Source organism: Macaca nemestrina, chromosome 18, assembly GCF_043159975.1.
Source record: "Macaca nemestrina isolate mMacNem1 chromosome 18, mMacNem.hap1, whole genome shotgun sequence".
Taxonomy (NCBI): Eukaryota; Metazoa; Chordata; class Mammalia; order Primates; family Cercopithecidae; genus Macaca; species Macaca nemestrina.
This window is the reverse complement of record NC_092142.1, coordinates 88,569,645-88,594,408: the sequence shown is the minus strand read 5'-3', so window position 1 is coordinate 88,594,408 and position 24,764 is coordinate 88,569,645. Positions and strand designations below refer to the sequence as shown.

Sequence of the window (24,764 nt, the reverse complement as noted above, 5' to 3'; positions counted from 1 at the left end):
GGATGCTGTGGTCGCCCCGCCTGCACCCGCGATGCCGTGGTCACCCCGCCTGCACCCCCACGCTGTGGTTGCCCTGCCTGCACCCCCGATGCTGTGATCACCTCCACCCAACCTTCTCCCTACAAAGTCAGATCTGGAAGTGACCTGGGCCCAGTGGCTTCACACTTCCTCACTAACGGAAGCTGAGGGAGATGGGGGCTGTGCGGGCGGTCCCCTCACCCCCAGGGCCCTCCAGGGTGGGGCAGCAGCAGCGTGGGGGATCCTATCCTGCCCTGTGTGCATTTCAAGACAAACCCTTAGAGGCCCATATGGGAAGGCATTGAGCCCTAGGCTCCACCTAGGAGGACCTGGTGCTGGGCAGCTCATACCTGGACCACATCTGTCCTTGTGGTCAGCCTGGTTCTGCTGCCCACAGTGGAAGGGAGCCCTGGGGCCACCCTGATTCAGACCCTGCCTCCCCATTTGCCAGAAGAGGCTGGGCCGGGCACAGTGGCTCGCGCCTGTAATCCCAGCACTGTGGGAGGCTGAGGCAGGCGGATCACCTGAAGTCAGGTGTTGGAAACCAGCCTGAGCAACATGGTGAAACCCTGTCTCTACTAAAATTAACTGGGTGTAGTAGGGCACATCTGTAGTCCCAGCTACTCAGCAGCCCGAGGCAGGAGAATTACTTGAACTTGGGAGGCAGATGTTGTAGTGAGCCAAGATCACACCACTGCACTCCAGCCTGGGCGACAGAGCAAGATTCCATCTCAAAAAAAAAAGGCTGGATAAAGGGAATGGTTCTGCCAGTACAGATTCCTAGGCCCTTAGCCATGTTTACAGAATCAGAATGAGCAGGGGTGGGGTGTGTGTGCAGGGGTGTGTGTGCAGGGCTGGTGTGCATGTGTGCAGGGGTGTGTGTGTGCAGAGATGTGTGTGCAGGGGTGTGTGCAGGAGTGGGTTGTGTGTGCAGGGGTGTGTGTGTGTGTGCAGGGGTGTGTGCAGGAGTGGGGTGTGTGCAAGGCTTGTGTGTGTGCAGGGCTGGTGTGTGTGTGTGCAGAGGTGTGTGTGTACAGGGGTGTGTGGATGGGTGGGGGTGTGTGCAGGGGTGTGTATGCACAGGGCTGGTGTGCATGTGTGCAGGGGTGGGGTGCGTGTGTGCAGCGGTGGGGTGTGTGCAGGGGTGTGTGCAGGGGTGGTGTGTGCAGGGGTGGGGTATGTGCAGGTGTGTGTGTACAGGGGTGGGGTGTGTGTGTGTGCAGGTGTGTGTGTACAGGGGTGGCGTGTGTGTGTGCACGAGTGCATGGCTGGAGATGGCTACTGGAGCCTAGATTGTGTCCCGAAAGATGTTCAAGCAGCATCTGTACAAAGCCCTCTCCACAGCTCCTGGGTCCTTCTGGCCGGAACCGAAGACTCAGGCCCTCCTGCACCCCAGGTCCAGCCAGGAGCCGTTTCCACACCCCTCCTGGGCTGGATGCCGACGACACGCACCCCCGATGTGAAGGGATGTTGCTTTTATTGAGGGCCTGTGTGTGTGTGTGTCCTGAGCTGTCCCCAGGTATCCTGCCCCCCAGGTGAGGCCAGACACCCGCTCAGGAGATGCTGGTCCTTGCGTGCGGGCAGAAGGGTTCCTGGCGTCCGGAGTCCTGGATGGGCAGGTCTTCCCTGAACTCCAGGAGCCCTAAAGGGGGCTCTGGTCTCCCAGCTTTCACAGGAGTCACTGACAGAGGACCAGGGCAGCGAGGGAGGCCAGCAGGAACCCCCACTGGCGATGGAGGCTGGAGGCCCCGGAGGGGTAGCCGTAATGCGTCCTGCAGGAGCCGCCCAGCTCGTCCCGCGGGATGGGCTCCTCCTCGGGAGCCTGCGTGGGGTTGCTGGCCTGGGGACAGACACAGGTGGGGCAGCCTGTCGGCTGGTGGTTGGGGGGGGAGGCTCAGGCGGCCACCCCATCCTCACCTGCTCCACAGCCTCGAAGACCCTCAGCAGGTTGTTGGCCAGTGCACCCTTGACCTCCGCCTCTGTCCAGTTCCTCCTGAGCAGCTCAGCGATCAGGTCTGGATACTTGGAGACGTCCTCCAGCCCCTCAGGGACCCTGTGTTGAGGCCAGGAGAACCCGGGCCCCCACACTAGGACACACGTCCCTCCTCCAGCCGCCTCATCCCTCTGACGGGGTCATGAACCTCCCAGCTCATCCACGGGACAGAGCTCTCACCCCCTTACCTTGGAACACCATCAAAGTCCCCACCAAAGCCCACAGCTCTGGCTCCTGCCACCTCCTTGATGTGATCCAGATGGTCTGTCCAGGGAGCAGCAGGTATGGGTCCCGAGTGAGGCCCTCCCGCTTCAGCCCCCTTGGCCACTCACACCCCACCTACCAGCCACTTGGGACAGGTTGGCCTTGTTGGTGCAGGAAATGTAATTGTTGTAGAAATTCACCATCACCAGGCTGTCTGTCTGTTTCTGCACAGGAAGACAGGGTGGAGCTGAGAGCTGGGAGGGCCTGTCCAGGGAGGTGGGGTGGGGGTGGCTGCCTCGGCCCTCACCACCAGCCTCAGGACGTCGTCGGGCACGTTGCGCCGGCTTGCGCACACGCTGTAGGCCGAGGAGTGGCTGAAGATGACGGGGGCTCTGGACAGCTGCAGGGTGGCCTTCATGGTGGCCACAGACACGTGAGCCAAGTCAATGAGGACTCCCAGGCGGTTCAGCTCCTTCACCACACGCTGGGAAGACAGGGCTGCGTCCACCCTCACAGCCCCCAGGGTCGGGGCTGAGGAGGTGGACAGGCTGGACCAGGTGTGAGTCATCGTCCTTCATGGCTGGAAGTCTGGGGCCACTCAGGGCTCAGCACCCACCCTGGGGGGATGGCTGCCAGCTCCATTTTACAGATGAGGACACTGAGGTCCCACGTGGGGAGATTCATTGTTCCGGTCACCCTCCAGGGCCTCTGCCTTCTCCTCGGGGGTGACTGGCCCCTCCCACCCCACTCACCTGCCCAAAGGGTGACAGGCCTTGGCTCTGGGGCTTGCTGTCTCCCGTGTCCACCAGCCAGTTGTCAGCCCTGCGGGAGCAAAAGGCAGGTGCTCAAGGGGTGGCGCGGTGGTCTCGGCCTCCCATCAGCCCAGCAGGCGAGGCCCGGCCCGGGACTCACAGGTGGAGGGATGGGCTCAGGAGGGTGGCGGGGAGCGTCTGCCCCTCCCTCCTGACCGAAGCCCGGGGGCCTCCCGTGGGGAGTCACGCACCAGGGCGTGTTGCAGTTGTGGGTGAGGGTCAGGTACCGCATGCCCAGCTGATAGAGCGCCCGCAGGACGCCCAGACTGCTGTCAATGGAGTGGCCGCCCTCCACACCGATCAGGCTGGCCACCTTCCCTTCCTGGAAGGCCTGCCGGATGCCTGCGGGGAGAGTCGGGGTGCAGGGGAGTGGGCACCTGGCGTCTGGAGGGGAGGTGTCCTGATCAGTACCTGCTGCTCAGGATGAGGGCTGCGTGGGAGGATGCAGGACCTGGAGGGCCCAGGTCAGGACCCCACCTGCACTGCTGGTGACATACAGGAAGGTCTCAGGGTACATCTGGCACATGCGGTGGACCACATCTATCTGCTCCAGCGTCCTCCGCACAGCGTCTTGGTTCTGGGTGTCGCAGGGCGTGTACACGGACCAGAACTGGGGGCCACAGGGGATACCAGGAGCTGATGCGGCCAGGTCTCAGCCCACCCCCCACATGCCTGTGGGAGTCTGGTTTCCCACCCCCTGGGAAGCCCTCCCTCGGCCTGGTGTCTGTCTCTACAAGGGCCTGTGGCACTGAGGGACCCTGGAGGAACAACGCCACAGGGACGGCCACACTGTAGCCAGGCCCAAGGTAGGAGACGGGATGACCCCACGCAGGGTGAGTGAAGGCAGGGCGGGCGGTACCTGACCTCCTACGAAGCCAGCCCTCAGCTTGGGGATGTTGGTGTGTGTGTTGGCCAAGGTGGTCAGGTTGGCCCTCGTGTCCTGCAGCCGGTTGTTGAACATACTCAGCAGCTGCCAGGGCAGGTCGTTGTGCCTGGAGTCGCCGGGGGCAGGCCAGGCAGTCAGGGAGGCCACTGGGACCTGGGGGCTTGTGAGCTACTGAACTCCGGGCTGTGCTCCCCACTTCCTGCTCCTCACAGCAGGCGCCGGACTGAAGTCCAGGCCGCAGGGGTGACGGATCATTGGCCACCACACCTGTGCAAGGCTGCACTTCCCACCTGTGCCCACCCCCAGGGCAGGGAGCCCTGAGCCAGGAGCTCAGGGAGCTGGGTAGCCCATCCCCTCCAGGGCCTTTCTCTGTGGACGAGGCTGGCGGGAGGACACGTTGTCTGAGGGTGGGACACAAGCAGTCAAATGACCTCAATGGACAGGATTGGAGACATGGGCAAAGGGGCAAGGGCCTGGGGGTGATACTGTTTCTGAGAGTTTTCAGTTTAAAAATCCAATTGCCTCTTGGGGAATACGGTGGGTGGCTGGATAACTGGAATGGCCTGTCCTCGGGGGGCCTGGCACTCCCATCCTTCTGGGGAGCAGGGCGTCAGGTACAGGCTTTGGGGGCCACCCAGGCCTCTCTGCTGCCTCTGTCTCCAGGGAAGAGCCCTGCACCCAAACTCCAATCAGATCCTTCTAAACTTCCAAAGGACTGAGGCTCTCCAAGGTTTTCCCAGGAGCTGGCGGCGAGGGTAGGAGTTCTGGTAAGGAGCAGGAAGGGGAACACAGAGGAAGGGGGAGCTGGCACTGTCAGAGCTGGTGACTGAGTGAGGGCCTCAGAGGGTCCGAATCCAGCTGCCCAGCAGTGCCTGGCAGAGACCAGGAGCAAAGGGAATCCACTCTCGTTAGAAACGCAATTCTCAGGCCGGGCGCGGTGGCCCACGCCTGTAATCCCAGCACTTTGGGAGGCTGAGGCGGGCAGATCACAAGGTCAAGAGATCGAGACCATCCTGGCTAACACGGTGAAACCCCCTCTCTACTAAAAATACAAAAAATTAGCCGGGCGTGGTGGCGGGCGCCTGTAGTCCCAGCTACTGGGGAGGCTGAGGCAGGAGAATGGCGTAAACCCCGGAGGCGGAGCTTGCAGTGAGCCGAGATGGCGCCACAGCTCTCCAATCCGGGCGACAGAGCGAGACTCCATCTCAAAAAAAAAAAAAAAAAAAAGAGAGAAAAAGAATCACATCTCAGGCCCAGGGCAGGCTCTCGGTTATGATCTGTATTTCAACCAGCAGATCTGACTCCTGGGATCGACCAGGCCCCACTGCAGCCCCGACAGCCCTCGTCCCTGATCCCGTGACCCGGAGGCTGCAAGAAGGTTGGGAAGAGGCTGGAGCCTGACCCCCAACCCTGGGCAATGCTTGGGGTTCCCCTTTCCCGTCACTGGGTCTGGGGCCTCAGACTCCTTCCTGTGATGTGGGCTGCGCCCCGTCTCGGGGAGACACCCTCGGAGGGTGTGTGCTGGGATGGGGCCGCCAGGGCTCCTCCATATCCAGTTTCCAGACCCGCCCCTCTGTGCCTCAGTTTCCCCATCTGGAACATGAAGGTGTCTTGGTGCCTTCCTTGCAGGGCAGCTGGGAGAGGCAGAGGACTAACAGTGTTCATCGTTTCCAGCCGTGGGCCCTGCTCTCAGTGACCCAGCCCAAATCTACAGGCCCACAATGAGCTTTTCCAAGGCAAATGCACCACGGAGCTCCTCGGGGGAAATGAGGGGAGGGCTCTGCCCTTCCTGGGTCCCAGTCGCTCCTGACCTCCCCTGGGCTGGTGCCCCCAAGCCCAGCGTGGCACACTTTCTGGCCCCGCCCTTGGGCAGATGGGTGGGCACAGGCCTGATGCTGGTCTAAAACTCCTGCAACAGCGAGGTTGTCTCTGGCCACAGCGGAGTCCACATGACAGCCTGCACTGGCACGCGCCTCTGCCCAGCCCTCGGCACAGAGCAGGTGCTCAGGACGCATTTGCTGAGGGCAGTGGGAATGAGCTCCAGCCAGGGACCCTGCCCGGGCAGCAGCCTCATTGCTAGGGTGCAGCCCTACACTGGGCACTGTCCTGGGCGGGGCTAGGCAGGGTTCCCAGGAGGCTTTACTCCTTGGCCTGAGGACACAGGTGGCCCATCTCAGACATTAGCCTGGGATGGGCAGGAATTCCCAGCAGCCGCCCTTGGAGGGAGAGGCTACAACGGGGCAGCTGTCTGCTCTCCCCTCCCTCCTCCTCCTGCAGCCCCTCCTTTTTTTTTTTTTTTTTTGAGACAGGGTCTCGGCCGGGCGCGGTGGCTCACGCCTGTAATCCCAGCACTTTGGGAGGCTGAGACGGACGGATCACGAGGTCAGGAGATGGAGACCATCCTGGCTAACACGGTGAAACCCCGTCTCTACTAAAAATGCAAAAAATAAGCCAGGCGTGGTGGCGGCGCCTGTAGTCCCAGCTACTCGGGAGGTTGAGGCAGGAGAATGGCGTGAACCCGGGAGGCGGAGCTTGCAGTGACCCAAGATCGCACCACTGCACTCCAGCCTGGGCGACTGAGCGAGACTCTGTCTCAAAAAAAAAAAAAAAAAAAGAAAGAAAAAGAGACAGGGTCTCACTCTGTTGCCCAGGCTGGAGGGCAGGGGTGCAGTCACAGCTCACTGCAGCCCCCAACCTTCTGGGCTCAAGCGATCCTCCCACCTCAGTCTCCCAAAGTGCTGGGACCACAGGTGTGAGTCGCCGTGCCTGACTGGAGAAAGCGATGGGAAGGTGGGGCCTCTGGTTTCTCAATGGGACACGGGCCCTGCCTGCCTCATGGCCAGGTCAAACTGCAGCTAATCAGACCCACCCTCCTTATCTGGGCGGCTGGGGCAGTGCCCTTAGCTGGGATATGGAATCCTTCATCCTGCTCCAAGGAGTGCTGGAAAGTGCTGGAATTGCAGCAAGCACACACTGAGGCAGCTGTTTGTGGGGGAGACTGCTGGCTGCCCCCGGGACCCATTCTCCTGTTTTACTTTGTAACTTGAAAACCCCCCATTTTTAGCGGGCACACAGCCGTCTGGATTGAAGTTACTTCCTGCCCCTGTGTCGCTGGCCGCGGCCAAGGGATGAAGGTGGGTCCTGTAACAGCTTCTAACAACTGACCCCTGGCCGGGCGTGGCGGCTCACACCTGGAATCCCAGCACTTTGGGAGGCCGAGACGGGTGGATCATTTGAGGTCAGGAGATCGAGACCAGCCTGGCCAACATGGTGAAACCCCATCTCTACTAAAAATACCAAAAAAATTAGCGGGGCATGTTGGCGGGCACCTGTAATCCCAGCTACTCGGGAGGCTGAAGCAGGAGAATCACTTCAACCTGGGAGGTGGAGGTTGTAGTGAGCCCAGATCGTACCATTGCACTCTAGCCTGGGTGACAGGCGACAGAGACTGTCTCAAAACAAAACCTGACCCTGACAGTCACCTGCTGCTTGTCCTTTTCCCCTTCCTTATCTCTCCTTCCTCCCTGCTGGCCGGCATACAGATGTGAGGGCTGGAGCTGGCGTGACCATTTTAAACCATGAGGATGCAAGGGACCACCCTCGACTCCCTTTCTGGAGCTGCCTCTGCTCCCTTAAGTGTTTTAAATTTGAGACGGAGTCTCGCTCTGTAGCCCAGGCTGGAGTGCGGTGGCCTGATCGCAGCTCACTGCAGCCTCTGCCTCCCGAGTTCAAGTGATTCTCCTGCCTCAGCCTCCTGAGTAGCTGGGACTACAGGCGCCGCCACCACGCCCGGCTAGTTTTTTGTATTTTTAGTAGAGAGGGGGTTTTGCCATGTTGGCCAGGATGGTCTTGAGCTCCTGACCTCAGGTGATCTGCCCGCCTTGGCCTCCCAAAGTGCTGGGATGACAGGCGTGAGCCGCCCAGCCTGGCCTGTTCCCTGAAGTTCTTACACAACAAGACGTCAGGTTTCCCTGCTTTGTTCAGAGTGTTTCCCCAGCAAAGCCCAGAGGCATCTTCCAGGGGGAGACACCGTGCCAGACACAGGGCGAACTCTCAGTGACCCTCCTGCCCCAACGCGGAGCCAGTGTGGACCCCGATCTGGAGCCTGGGAGCAGGAGGCCTCCATGGAGACCCCGTGTCAGGGCGTTGGGCCAGGAAGGGGCGGGGAGGAGGGTCAGATTCCCGGGCAGTGGGAATCTCCACCCTGCGGAGACCAGGAGAGAAGCAGGTGACCCCAGCACCCCAGCGAGGTTGGGGTGGGGCCAGGCGGGCACTCAGGGCAGCACAGACAGGGGCCGAGCCGCACGGGCCTCCCCCGGGAGAAGGCAGGCCAAGGGGAGTGGGAAGATGGCCAAAAAGATGCTGGCTGAGAGGGCCTGTAGGGCACCACCCACGTCTGCAGCTTTCGGGAGAAGCTGAGGCACAGGGAGAGACGGGGCGCAGGGCCTCAGCGTCCCCAGGCGCAGAGCTCACGCTGAGCTTCAGGGCGAGGGAGCTGGGGCCTTGCCTCCCTCCTGCCCTGACCCCACAGACCTTCATCTGTCGAAGTCTTTGGTGGCCCTGAGAGACCCCACAAAGAAGCAGGGGCCAGGAAAGGCAAGGGCCCCAGTACCATCGCAGAAACTGAGCCCCAAGCCAAGGGCACACCCCCGGCTCCCAGCCCGGCTCCCCAGCCCCGGCTCCCCCAGCCCCGGCTCCCCCAGCCCCGGCTCCCCCAGCCCCAGTTCCCAGTCCTGGTTCCCTAAGCACCTGGCTTAGGTGGGCACTCACCCATCAATGACAGGGGAGTCCCTCATGATCCTCTCTGCCTCGTCCCGAAAGAAGTCTGCAGTGCAGACGGCCACAAGGGGCCAGAGCCACCATCTGTTCCACATGGCGGGGTGCCCGGGGACCTGCGTGCGCTGCTGCCCTGGTGCCTCTGTGCTGGCCTGGCCGGCCCGTGCAGGAGGACGAGTTTCAGGCTGTGAGAAGTCGCTCTGCCTGCCAGAAGAGGCCCCAGAGGCGTTGGGTGGAAGTGATGATAGCTGGCCGTTGTCCTGTTTATAGCTTCCCATGTTCAATAAGTAACCAGCACATTCCCTGCCAGCGTGGGTGGGATGGAAGGCCGGACACCCAGTGACTGGGCGTTGCTGTCTGGGCTAGGCGGAGGCATAGTAAGAAGTTGGGAACCCAGACCCAGGGGTGGGGCTAGAGCCCAGATGAAAGGACAGCAGGCTGAGAGCAGGCCCAGCACAGGATGATGGTGAGTGGCTGTCAGCCCTCGCTGTGCTGCTGTTATTTATTACTACCACCTCCCTCAGGACCCGGGGCCTAGATCTGCAAGCAAGAAAACAGTCATTCAAGTAGTGCATTCTCATGAAGCACCTCTTTCCGCGTAAGAATCATCTCGCGTGGCTTGCCGTAGGGGAAAACGTGGGCGTTTCAGGACGCTGCTGCACAGCCCAGGTGTGCCCCTGACGCCTGCTCTAACGCTGAGGGGTCTGCACCCCGCCCTGCAGCCCTCCAGCGTCACAGGGACCCACACTGTGGCTACAGACTTCAGGCCAAGCAGCCGGACATGTCCTTAGAACCGGGGCCTTTCTAGGCCTCGGCAGAGCACACTGAAGTCGTCCGAGGGCTCCTGGAAACACAGTTCCCAGGTGGTGCCCCGTCCGAAGAGTCTCCATCCCGGGGCTGGGCGGTGTCTGGGGTTCTGGGGGACGGTGGGCTGAGCACTGGGGCTAACCCAGGCCTGCCGGGAGGAGCAGGAGGGACATTGGTCAGAGGCTTCACGGCGCGGAGACCAGCAGGGAGAAGGATCGCCCGGCTGGAGCGCGGTGGCTCCGTCTCAGCTCACTGCAACCTGCACCTCCAGGGCCCGAGCAATCCTCCTGCCTGAGCCTCCCGAGTACCTGGGACCACAGGTGTGCACCACCACGCCCGGCTACTGTTTGTATTTTTTGTAGAGACAGGGTCTTTCCCATGTTTCCCAGGCTGGTCTCCAACTCCCGGCCTCAAGCAATCTGCCTGCTTTGGTCTCTCAAACTACTGGGATTATAGGCATGAGCCACTATGCCCAGGTCATGATAAATAGTGTATTTTCTTTTTTTTTTTTTTTTTTTTTTTGAGACGGAGTCTCACTCTGTCGCCCAGGCTGGAGTGCAGTGGCCGGATCTCAGCTCACTGCAAGCTCCGCCTCCCGGGTTCAGGCCATTCTCCTGCCTCAGCCTCCCGAGTAGCTGGGACTACAGGCGCCCGCCACCTCGCCCGGCTAGGTTTTTGTATTTTTTAGTAGAGACGGGGTTTCACTGTGTTAGCCAGGATGGTCTCAATCTCCTGACCTCGTGATCCACCCGTCTCGGCCTCCCAAAGTGCTGGGATTACAGGCTTGAGCCACCGTGCCCGGCCGATAAATAGTATTTTCATTCAATATTTTTAAAACATCAGAATTCATGTAAAAAAAAAAAAAGTCCATAATGAACAAAGTACAAAACTTTAAAACAGCTGGGCACAGCGGCTCACACCTGTAATCCCAGCACTTTGGGCGACCGAGGCGGGCGGATCACGAGGTCAGGAGATCGAGACCATCCTGGCTAACACAGTGAAACCCTGTCTCTACTAAAAATACAAAAAAATTAGCCGGGTGTGGTGGCGGGCGCCTGTAGTCCCAGCTACTCGGGAGGCTGAGGCAGGAGAATTGCTTGAACCTGGGAGGTGGAGGTTACGGTGAGCCGAGACCGTGCCACTGTGCTCCAGCCTGGGCAACAAGAGCGAAACTCTGTCTTGAAAAACAGCATCAACAACAACAACAACAAACAGATCTTGTGAGAACTTGCTCACTACCACGAGAACATGGGGGGAACGGCCCCCACCTCCAGCTGGTCTCTCCCTTGACACGTGGGGGTTATAATCTGAGATGAGATTTGGGTGGGGCACGGAGCCAAACCGTATCACTCAGCTTCATCATTCAGGGCCCAGTGCAACATGAAAATGCAGCACCCGGCTCAAGCCTGTAATCCCAGCACTTTGGGAGGCCAAGACGGGCGGATCACGAGGTCAGGAGATCGAGACTATCCTGGCTAACACGGTGAAACCCCGTCTCTACTAAAAAAATAGAAAAAAAACTAGCCGGGCGAGCTAAGATCCGGCCACTGCACCCCAGCCTGGGCGGCAGAGCGAGACTCTGTCTCAAAAAAAAAAAAAAAAAAAAAAAGAAAATGCAGCACCCTTCTTCAGACATCACAAGAATCTCAGGGCCTCGCAGCAGGGGGTGGGGTGGGGGTAGAAGCAGGTGCATGTCTTCCGAGCACCAGACGGGGGTCGAAGACCCTGCATGGGCTGCATTTTGCACCATTTCTGAGGCTCAAAGCCACTGACTTAACAAGAGGGTGTCCTGGGGGCTGGGCCTGGTAGGCTGTGGGTTCCCGTCTCACGGCCACCGTCCAAGGGCAGCGTGGGTGAGCTGGTTAGATTTCTCGGCCTCAGTCTCTTGTCCGTAGAAGTCACGGAGGTACCTACTTTACGACAGTCCTGCCGTGAGCGCGAAGGCACCAGCCACTCAGAACCAGCCTCAGATCAAGACCTTAAACCTGTCTTTCCCATGGGGTTTTACAGTCTGTCCCGGAGTTTCCAGTTGCCTTTCTTCTCCTGCCCTACACGGGGTGTCCTTATCTTCCATCTTCCAAGTCTGGACTCTGCAACCTCCCTCGCTGCCCCCAGAGCCTCCCTCGTCCAACCTGCTGCTCCCAGCTTGGAATCTCCGTGCCCACTTAACGTCTGCACGGAAGGTCTCCCCCTTTGTTTGGTTTACAGTCCTGGTGGAGTTTGAACGCTTGTCCAAATCTCACGTGGACACTGGATCCCAGTGTTGGGGGGTTTGGGGTCATGGGGACGGGCCCCTCATCAATGGCTCGGTGCCGTTCTGGAGGTAATGAGTGAGTTCGGAAGAGAACTGTTAAAACCAGCCTGGCACCTCCCCCGTCACTCTCTGACTCCCTCGCTGCCGGTGATGACTGTGAACAGGAGAACAGGCTCTGGGGGTAGCGAACTTAGGCCAATTCGTGCGGAATCAAGGAAAAACAGCGAGGCCTGGGGCAGGGAATGGGACGCTAATTTGTGCTGACTTCCCAAAAGAGAAGACACCAAGGTCAGGGGGGCGAGAGTCCGAGGCCAATGCACGGTGGATCCAGGAAAAACACCGAGGTCTGGGGCAGGGAACCCAGGGCCAATTAACAATCAACTTCCAAAAACTGCACCATAAGGAAAAGACCCACGCCCAGCAGCAAAGGATCAAAGGCTGCTCTCCCTACAGCCCCCAACCCCCACCATGTCCCAGATGGCAAGGAAAGTGCTGTGGACTGACTGCGGGCCATCGTTTCACCTGCAGACACCAGTTCACCGCAGCTTTGATTAGCCATGGACCAAATCTTTCATCCAGATAAGGGGGATAGGAATCATGAAAGGTGAACTTAAGACCCAGAAAACTGGCCGGGCGTGGTGGCTCACACCTGTCATCCCAGCACTTTGGGAGGGTGGGGTGGGCGGATCACCTGAGGCCGGGAGTTTAAAACCAGCTTGGCCAACATGGAGAAACCCCGTCTCTACTAAAAACACAAAAATTAGCCAGGTGTGGTGGCTACTCGGGAGGCTGAGGCTGGAGAATTGCTTGACCCTGGGAGGCGGAGGTTGCAGTGAGCCGAGACGGCGCCAGTGGACTCCAACCCAGGCGACAGGCGACGGTGTGAGACTCCCTCTCAAAAAAAAAAAAAAAAAAAAAAAAAAAAAAACAGAAAACTTTGTAACAGCGCCCACTCCCACCCTACTCCAAGCTTTCTGGCTTTAATAACTCCCTGCTTTCGCAGCTTCCTTCCTGTGTTTTGTTCTTTCTTTGTATGTTTTGTCTACTACTTGTTTGTTCAAGCACCAAGGACATGCACAATTACACTCCAGGCCATCCTTCCTGTGACACCTGCTCCCTCCCCTTCTGCCGTGATGGGAGGCTCCCTGGGGTCCTCACCAGAGGCAGATGCTGGTGCCACGGGTCCCGCTTCCCGTACAGCCTCCACAACCATGAGCCAAACCCACCCCTTTTCTTTATAGATCACCCAGCCTTGGGGATTCCTCTGGAGCAGTGCAAAGCAGACTAAGCCCTGTTCCATTAGTGGGCCCTGCAACCATCCCCTCACTGTGGGTCTGCGGGAATTCACTCCCCAGTCCTCCCGTCCGTGTCTTTATTCTGCCCTCATCACAGATCAGTAGTTTCGCTGAATGTGCACTTTGGGTGGTAAACCTTTTTCCCTCAGGAGGTGACCGCGCCACCGTCTGTCTGTGCATGCTTGGTTGATGGGAGCCACATCGCGCCCGGCGTTGTGAGGGCAACCCCTCGTCCCCCAGAACACCGTGACTTCATATTTTGTTGTTGTTGTTGTTGAGACGGAGTCTCGCTCTGTCGCCCAGGCTGGAGTGCAGTGGCCGGATCTCAGCTCACTGCAAGCTCCTCCTCCCGGGTTTACGCCATTCTCCTGCCTCAGCCTCCCAAGTAGCTGGGACTACAGGCACCCGTCACCTCGCCTGGCTAGTTTTTTGTATTTTTTTTTTTAGTAGAGACGGGGTTTCACTGTGTTCGCCAGGATGGTCTCGATCTCCTGACCTCGTGATCCACCCGTCTCGGCCTCCCAAAGTGCTGGGATTACAGGCTTGAGCCACCGCGCCCAGCCAACTTCATATTTTTCACTCCCTGGGGCTGTCCCTCTGCCTCCAGTCCAGGGAATTTCCAGTCGCCGGTATTCCTTCTCCCCTCCTTTCTGAGCTCCGTCTGGCGAGGGTTTCAGGCAGGGGTTGGACTGTTTGAGCTTCCTTTTTGCCTCCTGTCCTGGGTTTCCTCATGCTTATTCCGTACACTCCATTTCCTCTGTTTTGTCTCCCAGCACGGTTCTTTAGTGTTTTCTTGGGGGTTGTGCGTCTGGGTCTCCGGAGGGCGGTTTCCAGGCTTTGCTGTGTCCTGTCCTGCCCCGCTCCCATCAGGGCAGCCGAGCTGCTTGGGGTCCGCTGCATTCTGTTCTCTTCTGTGGTTTACCCAGTGGAATGCAGGCGCGTCTCCCATTGTTCATCTGGACCTTTTGCTGCGTTTGCAGACTTCCCTCGGCAGCTGGTAATATTTGTCACCTCGAATTTCTTATTTAAAAATAAAGCGACAGCAAGGTGGGCAGTGCCGTACGTGTGAGCGGGCTCTCGACCCCAGGCTTTGTGTGGGCCGAGCTCCAGAGACGCCCGGTTACCAGGAGCCCTTGAAGCCAGAATGCAAGCATGAGCATTTTTTTTTTTTAATGAAATGGGGTCTTGCAATGCTGCCCAGGCTGGACTCCAACTCCCAGGCTCAAGCGATCCTCCCACCTCAGCCTCCCAAGTAGCTGGGTCCACAGCAGCTACTTTTAAAGTAACTGCCACCGCGCCCAGCAGCGTTTTTTAAAATAGCTACCCCGATTCTCAAAAACATGTTTAGGGAAGGGCCTCCTGACCTTCCTCTGGCTGTAGGGGGGTTAGGGGGGTGTGTCTGTCTGGGTGGTCCTGGGGCCAGTTCTTCCAGCTGGGAACAAACCCCGACCTCAGTGTCCTCCTCACTCCCGGCCCATTGTGCCCGTGACGTCTGAGCTGAGCTCCTCTCTGGCTCCCTGGTCTCTCGCTGGAACACTCTGGAATGTTCCCAATGGGCCCTCCAGTCCGCCTCACAGACACACTCTTCCGTTAACTTCCTCATTCCCAGAAATGGGTCGGAATCTGTGCCTACAGCGGAGACCTTTCTATTGTCTGACGAGTGTGTTAATTTTTTTTTTTTTTTTGAGACAGAGTGTTGCTGTCGCCCAGGCTGGACCGAGTGGCGCAATCTCAGCTCACTGCAACCTCCGCCTCCCGGGTTCAAGCGATTCTCCTGCCTCAGCCTCCCAAGTAGCTGGGACTACAGGCACCCATCACCACGCCCGGCTAATTTTTGTATTTTTAGTAGACACGGGGTTTCACCATGTTGGCCAGGATGGTCTTGAACCCCTGACCTCATGATCCACCACCTTGGCCTCCCAAAGTGCCGGGATTCCAGGTGTGAGCCGCCGCGCCCGGCCCGAGGGCGTTATTCTTTTTTTTTTTTTTTTTGAGACGGAGTCTGGCTCTGTTGCCCAGGCTGGAGTGCAGTGGCCGGATCTCAGCTCACTGCAAGCCCCGCCTCCCGGGTTCACGCCATTCTCCTGCCTCAGCCTCCCGAGTAGCTGGGACTACAGGCGCCCGCCACCTCGCCCGGCCAGTTTTTTTTGTATTTTTTTTTTTTTTAGTAGAGACGGGGTTTCACCGTGTTAGCCAGGATGGTCTCAATCTCCTGAACTCGTGATCCGCCCATCTCAGCCTCCCAAAGTGCTGGGATTACAGGCTTGAGCCACCGCGCCCGGCCCCGAGGGCGTTATTCTTTTCTAATTCCTTTCCTCTCACCTTCGTGGACAGGAGCAGGAGGAAGTGCTTGTGCCTTGGCTCACATCTTGACACAGAGGGTGCCGCTGGCAGAGTCGCGGTGGGAAAGGCTCAGGGTGTGTTTAATTCTGTTTCTTCCGCCAGTTCTGGTTGTGCGTCTTTCATGTCCCTGACTGACCAGGGCCCTTCGTCCTGCCCAGGCCCTCCTGCCCCTCCCCTCCCCTGGCCATAGTGAGGCTCAGGGAGAGAGCCGGGGTTCGTAGTCCTGGGAGACCCCGGGGGTGGGAGCAGTGCTCTGCGAAGAGCGTGGGCTCCTGCATCAGAGTCCTGGGTCCATCTCCAGAGATCAGTGCACCGAGGCCCCCACCTCGAGGCTCTCCTCGCAGGGTGGTGCTGACCTGGCTCTGTCGAGAGGCAGGTAACAGCCTCGCCGGAGTGAAGGCGGCGGGTCAGACGCAGAGTGACGTCTGTGTTTCCACCCGGCCCTGTCCCCCAGAACTGCACATCAGCCCCATCCACAGCCAGCACGCAGACGCCTCCACGGCCATGTCGGATGTTACCACTTCTGCACAAGTAGCCACAGGCAACACGCCCCCCACCACAGATCATCGCAGACGAGAATACACGGACACATCCCAAGCCCACGTGGTTGGACACGTCCACGTACCGAGAACAGACACACGCAGACTTTCCCACGTGATGAGTAAACGCACACTCAGGCACCTACACATGTGCACACAGACATACACAGGTACCTACACGTGTGCAGACACACTCAGGTACCTACACGTGTGCACACAGACACAGTGCACAGACGAGCCGCACACGTGCACCTGCTCATGTGAGCCCCTCCTTGCACGTGCGAGGGACGGGAGCCCACACTCAGCGTGGGGCCCATCTGACCACCCACGAGGCCTGGGACAGGGGCCCCCAAATGAGCCTTGAGGAAGGAACATCTGGGAACCTGCGGCTCCACAGGGAGCCCGGCCCTGTCTCACTCCCTGGGAGGCCCCGGTGGCTCACAGCAAGTTCAGCAGCCCTGGACTCTCTTCTGGCTCCTGACCAGGCTGATGTCTGCACTGGGGGAGTCCATAGGACCCTCAAACTGCAGGCCCAGCCGCGAGGCCGGTACCCCACTTCTGCCCCCAACGCCTCCCTCCCAGCGTCCAGCCCACCCTGAGGCTAGTGGCTTCCCCGCATCCCTCCTCGCCTGCCCAGGCCCCCCCATGGCTGCCCCCATCACTCTGACCCCCACAGCCCACATCTGCACCCAGGCGTGAGCTCTTCTTCCCAGTGAGTCCCAGGGAAGTACCTCTCAAGGACTCCCCAACAGGCTCCTGGCTCCCATGAGGTCGGGGCCCCTCAGCCTGGCCTCCCCACCCTCCCTACCCCACCCTCCAGACACAGTCACCCCAGAGGCCACCCTCTCACCCCTGCCTGGAGCTGAGCCCCCACCCCCGGTTCCATCCTCTGAGACCCTCACCCTTCGCTGCCCGCAATGGCACGAGCTGAGACCGCCCCCTCACCAGTTCCATCCCCTGAGACCCTCACCCTTCGCTGCCCGCGATGGCACGAGCTGAGACCGCCCCCCCACCGGTTCCATCCCCTGAGACCCTCACCCTTCGCTGCCCGCGATGGCACGAGCTGAGACCCCCCTACACCAGTTCCATCCCCTGAGACCCTCACCCTTCGCTGCCCGCGATGGCACGAGCTGAGACCCCCCTACACCAGTTCCATCCCGAGAACCTCACCCTTCGCTGCCCGCGATGGCACGAGCTGAGACCCCCCCCCACCGGTTCCATCCCCCGAGACCCTCACCCTTCGCTGCCCGCGATGGCGCTCCATGCTATGCGCCTGCTCACTGAGGTTCTCCCCACTGATGGTGGATCGCAGGCAGTTGGAGAGGGGCTTTCCGCCCTCATTACAGCCCTGGCCCCAGCCTTGCTCCACGCTCCCCAAAACCACAACCCCCGGCTCCTGGCTCCCCGAGACTCACCACGAGTGGGACAGAATGCTGAGTACCTTGGCTCAGCCACCCCAGGCCCAGGAAGACAGACCCGCCTCCTGCCTCCCAGGTCACCCCAGGCCCAGGGAGACAGACCCGCCTCCTGCCTCCCAGGTCACAAGGCTCGGGGGCTGTTTCTGGTTTTCAAGCTCAGTCCTGCCACCCACAGAGCTCTCCAGCTACAAAACAGCCACCTCCTTAAGAGAGGGCCTGCACAGGACCCCAGGGAGAGCCGGGCTAAAGCCTCGCGCACGTCAGCTGGTTCTTGTTTCCGAAGATACTCGTGCCCTCAGTGAGGCCGTGAGCATCCGGCCAGCCCGGGGGCTTCTGGGACTCGGTCCCAGGCCAGGCAGGAGAGCTTGTGCTCCGTGACCACCCTTTGGGGCCCCCCAGGCAGTAGTGCAGGGTATCACCCTCAGGCCGCAGCAGGCTGGGAAACGGAGAGGAGGGGGCCTGGGAGCTTGTGCCCATCCCAACGAACCCAGAGTCTCAAGCGGCCTGGGGGTCCCAGGCCATGTGTTCTCTCCCCACTGGCAGACCCCAGCCACCTCCCTGACTCCCTTGAGGGAGACTGGCCCTGGCCCCAGAGCCGGGACAAACTCTGTCCTCAGTTTCTCTATCTGTAAGTGCGATGGGTTGATCTCCCTCCGTCCCCAGCCACGGTCAAGGATCGGAATGTCCTCTGGCAAAGCCACAGGGGCTTTCGAAACCAGAGGAGGGTCTGCGTGTGGACTGCACTGAGCTGGAGACCGGGCTGGCTTTGGAATTCTGAGGCTGCAGTGGGAGGGGGGCATCCTCCGTGGGTTCCAGCAGGCGGGGGGAGGCCAGGCCTGTCCCTGACCCTACCCGGGGGTTGGAGACCCAGGGCTGCTGCTGGGCCAGTCACAGGGACCCTTGGAGTCTGACGTCTTCAAGCAGCCAGTGGTGGGGAGCAATGGGAGGAAGAGTGGGAGCTGCAGAGAGGGGAGGGGCTGCAGGAGGCTGCAGAGGGGGAGCAGGGGATGTGCAGGGGGCTGCAGGGAGGGGAGCAGAGGGAGGCAGAGGCTGCAGAGGGGGAGCAAGGGGGGCGCAGGGGGCTGCAGGGAGGGGAGCAATGGGAGGAAGGGTGGGAGTTGCAGAGAGGGGAGGGGCTGCAGGAGGCTGCGGAGGGGGAGCAGGGGGCGCAGGGGGCTGCAGGGAGGGGAGCAGAGGGAGGCAGGTGCTGCAGAGGGGGAACAAGGGGGGCACCCCTATGGAAGCCAAAGGTAGAGGGTGCTGGTGGGATGTGCACATGTAAAGACCAAAATAAAACCAGCTTTGTGCAGGGTTCCCACTGTTCTGGTAAGAATAAAATATATATTAATCTATAAATTACAAAATGTGAATTGTGCAATTTTGCCCGGGGAACAGTGCTGCAATCACTTAAGCTTGGGAGTCTGAGACCAGCTTGGGAAACATAAGGAGATCTCATCTCTACAAAAAATAAAAAGACTAGCCAGGCATGCTGGTGTGTGCCTGCAGTTGCAGTTACTTGGGAAGCTGAGGTGGGAAGATTGCTTGAGCCTGGGAGGCTGAGGCTGCACTCCAGCCTGGGCAACATGATGACAGCCTGTCTCAAAAGTAAATATATAAATAATGTAGGCCAGACCTGGTGGCTTGTGCCTGTGATCCCAGCACTTTGGGTGGCCAAGGTGGGAAGATCGCTTGAGGCCAGGAGTTTGAGACCAGTCTGGGTAACATAGGGAGACTCTGTCCCTACAAAAAATACAAAAATTAGCCAAGCGAAGTGGCACACACTGTGGTCTTGGCTACATAGGAGACTGAGGCAGGAGGATGGCTTGAGCCCAGCAGGTTTAAGCTGCAGGGAGCTATGATCTCACCACTCTAGCCTGGCTGACAGAGCAAGACCTTGTCAAGATGGATAAATAAACTAATAAACTAATTACAATAAAAATGCAAATTGTGCAATTTTGGAGATTCAGCACGAGTTAAATCTTTTTTTTTTTTTGAGACAGAGTCTCGCTCTGTCGCCCAGGCTGGAGTGCAGTGGCCGGATCTCGGCTCACTGCAAGCTCCGCCTCCCGGGTTCCCGCCATTCTACTGCCTCAGCCTCCCGAGTAGCTGGGACTACAGGCGCCCGCCACCACGCCCGGCTAGTTTTTTGTATTTTTTAGTAGAGACGGGGTTTCACCGTGTTAGCCAGGATGGTCTTGATCTGCTGACCTCGTGATCCACCCGTCTCGGCCTCCCAAAGTGCTGGGATTACAGGCTTGAGCCACCACGCCCGGCCGAGTTAAATCCTATAAACACATGCTAATAATTTAAAATTTTAATTTTTCTTGACTTAGAATGAATTTTTTTTTGAGACTGAGTCTTGCTCCATCACCCAGGCTGGAGTGTGCAATCTCAGCTCACTGCAACCTCCACCTCCCGGGTTCAAGTGCTTCTTGTGCCTCAGCCTCCTGAGTAGCTGGGATTACAGGCGCGCATCACCACACCCAGCTAATTTTTGTATTTTTTGTAGAGACAGGGTTTCACCATATTGGCCAGGCTGGTCTCAAACTCCTGACTTCAAGTGATCTGCCCGCCTCAGCCTCCCAAAGCACTGGGATTACAGGCGTCAGCCACGGCGCCCGGCCGCCTTCCAGCGTTTCCAGGCACAGACGGGCACGGGCGTGGGCTCCTGGCCTTTGCATGCTGTTGGTTTCTGTTGACCAGACGGCCTGGAGACCTCCCAGCGTGGATGTTTCCACCTCATTCTGTGCAACACGTGCACAAGCCTCAGAGCTCACGTCACCTGAGCAATTCATCTACACAGGGACCGTGCTAAGGGAGCTCCCGTGGCCTCGTGAGGTACGAGCAGTTTCCCCCTCACCTCTCAGGGCCCCCGGGCCTTGGTGCCTGCCTCCCTCTCCTACCTCAGCCACAAGTCTCCATGCCGTGCCCCTGGGGCTTCACGTGTGAGCCCTAAGCACCTCACCTCTCTGCTACCCCCTCTCCCTTGTTCTAGCTCCACCCCGTCTCAACTTCTGGCAATTTCAGTAAGAGGGAATTGTCCCCAGCCCTGGCCAAGCAATTCCCTGACCTGCAATGACCTGTGCTACTCCCACCTTGCTCGGGCGGGGCCTGACCTTCACTGCAGTCCCTACAGCCCACCCCTCCTTTCCCCTTCTGCTCCAGGGCCCACCTGGGACCCCAGCCGCCTGCCCCATTCCCTGCCAGACTCCATCATCTCCTCTGGAGCCGTCAGGCCTCTCAGTAAAACCTGGCCACTTCCTGCCCGCTTCCTGCCCATTTCTTGCCAGCTTTGCGTTTGCGCTGCCCTTCACTGAGTGTGCTGAGGGGAGAAGGCCCAGCTGTCCCGATGGGTGCTACTTTGAATTCAGGATCACAAACCTCAAGGAACCTCTTTAAACCACCTGGGAATCCTGCTGCAGCTCCCAGTGCTGGGACTAGAAGCATCCGCGCCCTCTGGGAACATTCTGGTGGAGCAGTTGCCCTGTCCTCGAGGTCAGCTGCGCACGCTGGGTCTTCACTGTCCCGGGGGTGCGGATGCCTCACGGCGACCCCCTCCTCCATCCAACGACCCCTCGTGGCACAGCTCCCAGCACAGCCGCTGTCTCCCCTCCTCTCCGCCTGTCTCTCTCTGATCCTCTCACAGGAGGCTGGGCCATACTGCTCCCTGAAACTGTGCTCAGTCAGCCTCTCAGTGGGTGACCCCTGGACCCGCTGCCTCCGTCCTTCCAGGGCACAGGTCCCAGCCTCTCCTGGCTTGCCTGTCTCCAGGCTCTGAGCCCCATCCCCACAGCACTGACTCCTCACCCACCGGAACCCCCAGCCCAGCCCCCGAAGCCCCGTGGACCCAGCCTCTGCTGCACACCCCAGCTGGATGTTAGGGAGCATTTTAAATTCAGTTTTTTTGTTTTGTTTTGTTTTTTGAGATAAGTCTTACTCTGTCACCCAGGCTGGAGTGCAGTGGTGTGATCTCAGCTCACTGAAACCTCTGCCCACCAGGTTCAAGCGATTCTCCTGCCTGGGGACAGGACACGTGGGGGATGCCTGAGCCCTACGCCTTTGGGCCTCAGTATCTGTGAAATGGGTGGACACTCAGGGGCCAAGGCGGGCCTCGGGCTTGGTCCCCCTCCTCTCCCATTCACACCCCACGGCTGGCCAGGACAGCGGGTGGCCCCCGTGTTGACCGCCTGCCTGGCTGCTGCAGCCGCTGCCCTCTGGTGGCCAAATCCCAACCAGCCTCCGTGGGGCCGGTTCGCTGGGGCCTGGCGGGGTCCTGCAAGGCGGGGTCCTGCAAGGCGGGGTCCTAGGGGCTCCCTTCACCCAAGAACCAGCCGCTCATCCCTCAGAGCGGGCTCCGAGGACCTGGGAAGGCGGAGCAGGTGCTCGGAGTCACCACTGCCTCCATGGCTGTCCTGCCCTTTAACTCACAACCTGCCACCCCTAAGAGCAAGGCAGCTGCTACCTGTCCCCTAGTCTTGGAAACTGAGGCAGAAAAGCCAGGCCCAGCCCGCCTGGCTCATGGGAGACGGAGCCGGGATGCACACACTGGACACAGGTCCAGAGACTCCAGGGCTGCGTGTAGACAGGCACCACTGCCCTGCCAGGCCCACCTGCCTGCTCTGTCCCCAGTGGGAGCTGGGAGCCTCAGCCCCACCTCTGAAGCCACCCCTCGGGGCAGCTCTGAGGCTGCTTTGGGGCTCAGTGTCCATCCACCGCAGAGACGTCCTCCCCGTGAAGCGCTCGCAGGGACTGAGGGACCCTCCCCGTCCGCGGCTGGCCTCCGCCTGGGGATTCGCCAGTCGAAGCTGAGGCCCAGCGGGAGGCATTTTAGAGACATGTACACATTTGGAGGCCCTATGACACCCACTGAGAGGCTCCATGGGGTCAGACGCCAATCGGCAAGAATTCACCAAGAGATGTACGGGCTACTTGACCCTCACCATGAAAATGGCTTTGCTGTATGAGAGCCATTGGCCGAAGCAGGGTCCGCCCTTCACTACTCCCGCCACAACTCCAGACTCCAACGTCCCCCGTGCCCGAGGCTTTCTCTCTAGAATGTCCTGTGATAACCCTGAAGCTCCCCCAACCCCAACCAGGGCGCAGATTTTTTTTTTTTCTTTTCTTTTTTTTTTTTTTGGTTACAGAGTCTCGCTCTGTGCCCAGGCTGGACTGCAGTGGTGCGATCTCGGCTCACTGCAACCTCCGCCTCCCGGGTTCCCGCCATTCTCCTGCCTCAGCCTCCCGAGTAGCTGGGACTACAGGCGCCCGCCACCTCGCCCGGCTAGTTTTTTGTATTTTTAGTACAGACGGGGTTTCACCGTGTTAACCAGGACGGTCTCAATCTCCTGACCTCGTGATCCACCCGCCTCGGCCTCCCAAAGTGCTGGGATTACAGGCATCAGCCACCACGCCCGGCCACAGCTTTGATTTTCATTCAGCAAATTCTTTCCACCTGGAAGAAAAATGTGGGTCCGGACAACGGGGCCCTGCTCTCAGCTGGGCAGGAGGGCAGATGACTGCGCACAGAATTCCAAAACAGAATAAGTCCGGGGCCTGGGCGCTCCTCACACAGCCTCTGGGAACTCCCTGGAGGAAGGGGCACGTGAGCTGAGTCCCAAGGGTGCCTAGGACTGCACCGGGGTCCGCAAGAAAGGAACAGCCGGCACAGTGGACAAGCGGGGGTGTGGGGCCTCTGGAGGGCCCGGCGGGTCCAGACCTCATCCTAGGGACCACGGGGAGGGCCAGTGAGAGGACAGCGGCGGGTCTGAGAGCAGCTCTCTCACCTCCTAGAATCCCAGAGAGCCGCCGCGTCCCCTGCCCCGCACACCTGGTCCCAGCCTCCTAGAATCCCGGGAAGCCGCCGCGTCCCCTGCCCCAAACACCTGATCCCAGCTTCCACCCGCAGTGGTGTCCTGGGGTCCCCGGGCCTGTACCACCCCAGGTGGGCACCCCAGTACCCTGGCCCACCAACTCCCCAGTCCACTCACCCTGGCCTCTGCGATGCAGGCTTGCTCCCCAGCAAGGCCCCAGCCTAGGCAGCTCCCACGCCAGCCTCACAGCTGGGCTGGCCCTACTCGGCCACCTGCTGCCCCTCCCAGGCCCCTCCTCAGGAAGGTGAAACTGCCCCATTTCCTGCAGGAACCCTGTGTTCTCTGAAAGTAGAAAGAGGAGGGAAATGGAGGAGGGGAGGGGAAGGTTGGAGAGAAAGGGCCAGGGGTCGGAAGGAAGGGCTGGAGGAGGGAGAGAGGAGGAGGGAACTTTGCTCCAGGAGATGGCTCGGCGTCTTGACCTCCCCCAAGGCTAGAAACTTCTTCAGCAGGTTCCTCATTTCCTGAGAGTGCCCTGAGATGTCCCGGCAGTGTTTTTCCCTCATGTGTGGACGTGCCACCTCGCAGCCAGGGCCGTGTGTGCACAGCTGTGCTGTTCAGCTCTGTGATGTCAGAGCTTAGAGAATGCTACACACCAGCACACGTAAGCCATCCGTGTCCTTTTTCTTATGCATTTTAGTGGTGAAAATACAACATATATACCAACAAGTAAGACAGATAGGTGTTGGGAGGGAAACTGAGGCAAGGCTTGCATAAAGCCCTCTGGAATGTGTCTAGACTTGCTGGCTCCTTGCTTCTAGCCCTCCTAGGCTCCTGTTCCCGTTCTCTCAAGTAGCAGAACCTGCTCCATATAAATGCTAAACCGTCTCAGCTGTAAGTCATGTGCTTAATGCAGCGTGCTCTTTTGATCTCCACGTTCTCACCACCTGTTTCTTTGTTGGATTACCAGAAAATACCGTGGGCTCCCACAGCTTGGGCCATCACCGCCTCCGTGATAGCGATGGTCCCCTGGAGTCCCGCCTTTTTCTGTCTCAAAGTTTTGCTCGATCCTTTGAGTCTGCCGGACTTTGTCACCTCCACGACCTGTGTTGGGTCTCATCACCCCAACACATAGCTACGTACATTTACACAGAAACAACACCGGTGTTTGTAGCAGGACAATTTAATATAGCCAAAATGTGGAAAGAGCCCAGATGCCCACAGAGGGACAGATAAATAAAATGTGTCTCTTCACGCGGTGGAGCATTAGCCATAAAGAAGAGTGACATGCTGACACAAGCTATAACATGAAGAAACAGGAAATGAATGAAATGAAAATTTTTAAATTAAAAATCTGGAATTAAATAGTGGTGATGACTGTGCAATTCTGAATGTTCTAAAAACATTCAACTGTACACACTAAAGGGATGGATTTTACGGTGTGTGAATTGTCTCAATAAAGCTTCCATAAAAATATAAGTACAGTTGGTTGGGCACAGTGGCTCATACCTGTAACCCCAGCACTTTGGGAGGCCAAGGCGCGTGGAGCACGAGGTCAGGAGATTGAGACCATCCTGGCTAACACAGTTAAACCCAGTCTCCACTAAAAATA

At 59.1% G+C, this 24,764-nt stretch overlaps 1 protein-coding gene across 3 annotated transcripts; it reads right to left on the bottom strand.

The window, feature by feature from the left end:
- Positions 1–1,478: 1,478 nt before the first annotated feature.
- Positions 1,479–23,435, bottom strand: LOC105488863 (dipeptidase 1). Of its 3 annotated transcripts, none has more exons than XM_011753353.3 (11): positions 23,333–23,435; positions 8,684–8,893; positions 3,887–4,019; positions 3,505–3,637; positions 3,219–3,369; positions 2,968–3,037; positions 2,523–2,699; positions 2,355–2,439; positions 2,200–2,275; positions 1,936–2,071; positions 1,479–1,858 (listed from the first exon to the last, which is right to left on the bottom strand). In XM_011753353.3, exons 2-11 carry the CDS (start codon positions 8,785–8,787, stop codon positions 1,697–1,699), a joined length of 1,227 nt encoding a protein of 408 aa, XP_011751655.2. In that variant the 5' UTR covers positions 8,788–8,893; positions 23,333–23,435; the 3' UTR covers positions 1,479–1,696. The 3 variants fall into 3 exon arrangements, with proteins under 3 accessions (XP_011751655.2, XP_011751656.2, XP_070941236.1); XM_011753354.3 differs by lacking the exon at positions 23,333–23,435 and adding an exon at positions 17,343–17,431; XM_071085135.1 differs by lacking the exon at positions 23,333–23,435 and adding an exon at positions 17,165–17,297.
- Positions 23,436–24,764: the final 1,329 nt, after the last annotated feature.

Excerpts from the sequence above, each read along its gene's own strand:
- LOC105488863 (XM_071085135.1), bottom strand. The coding sequence starts at position 17,268 with ATGAGGGCGGAAAGCCCCTCTCCAACTGCCTGCGATCCACCATCAGTG. Across the intron at positions 3,038-3,218 it reads CACAACTGCAACACGCCCTG|GGCTGACAACTGGCTGGTGG; the intron begins GTGCGTGACTCC and ends TTGCTCCCGCAG. Across the intron at positions 1,859-1,935 it reads TCTTCGAGGCTGTGGAGCAG|GCCAGCAACCCCACGCAGGC; the intron begins GTGAGGATGGGG and ends GTCTGTCCCCAG.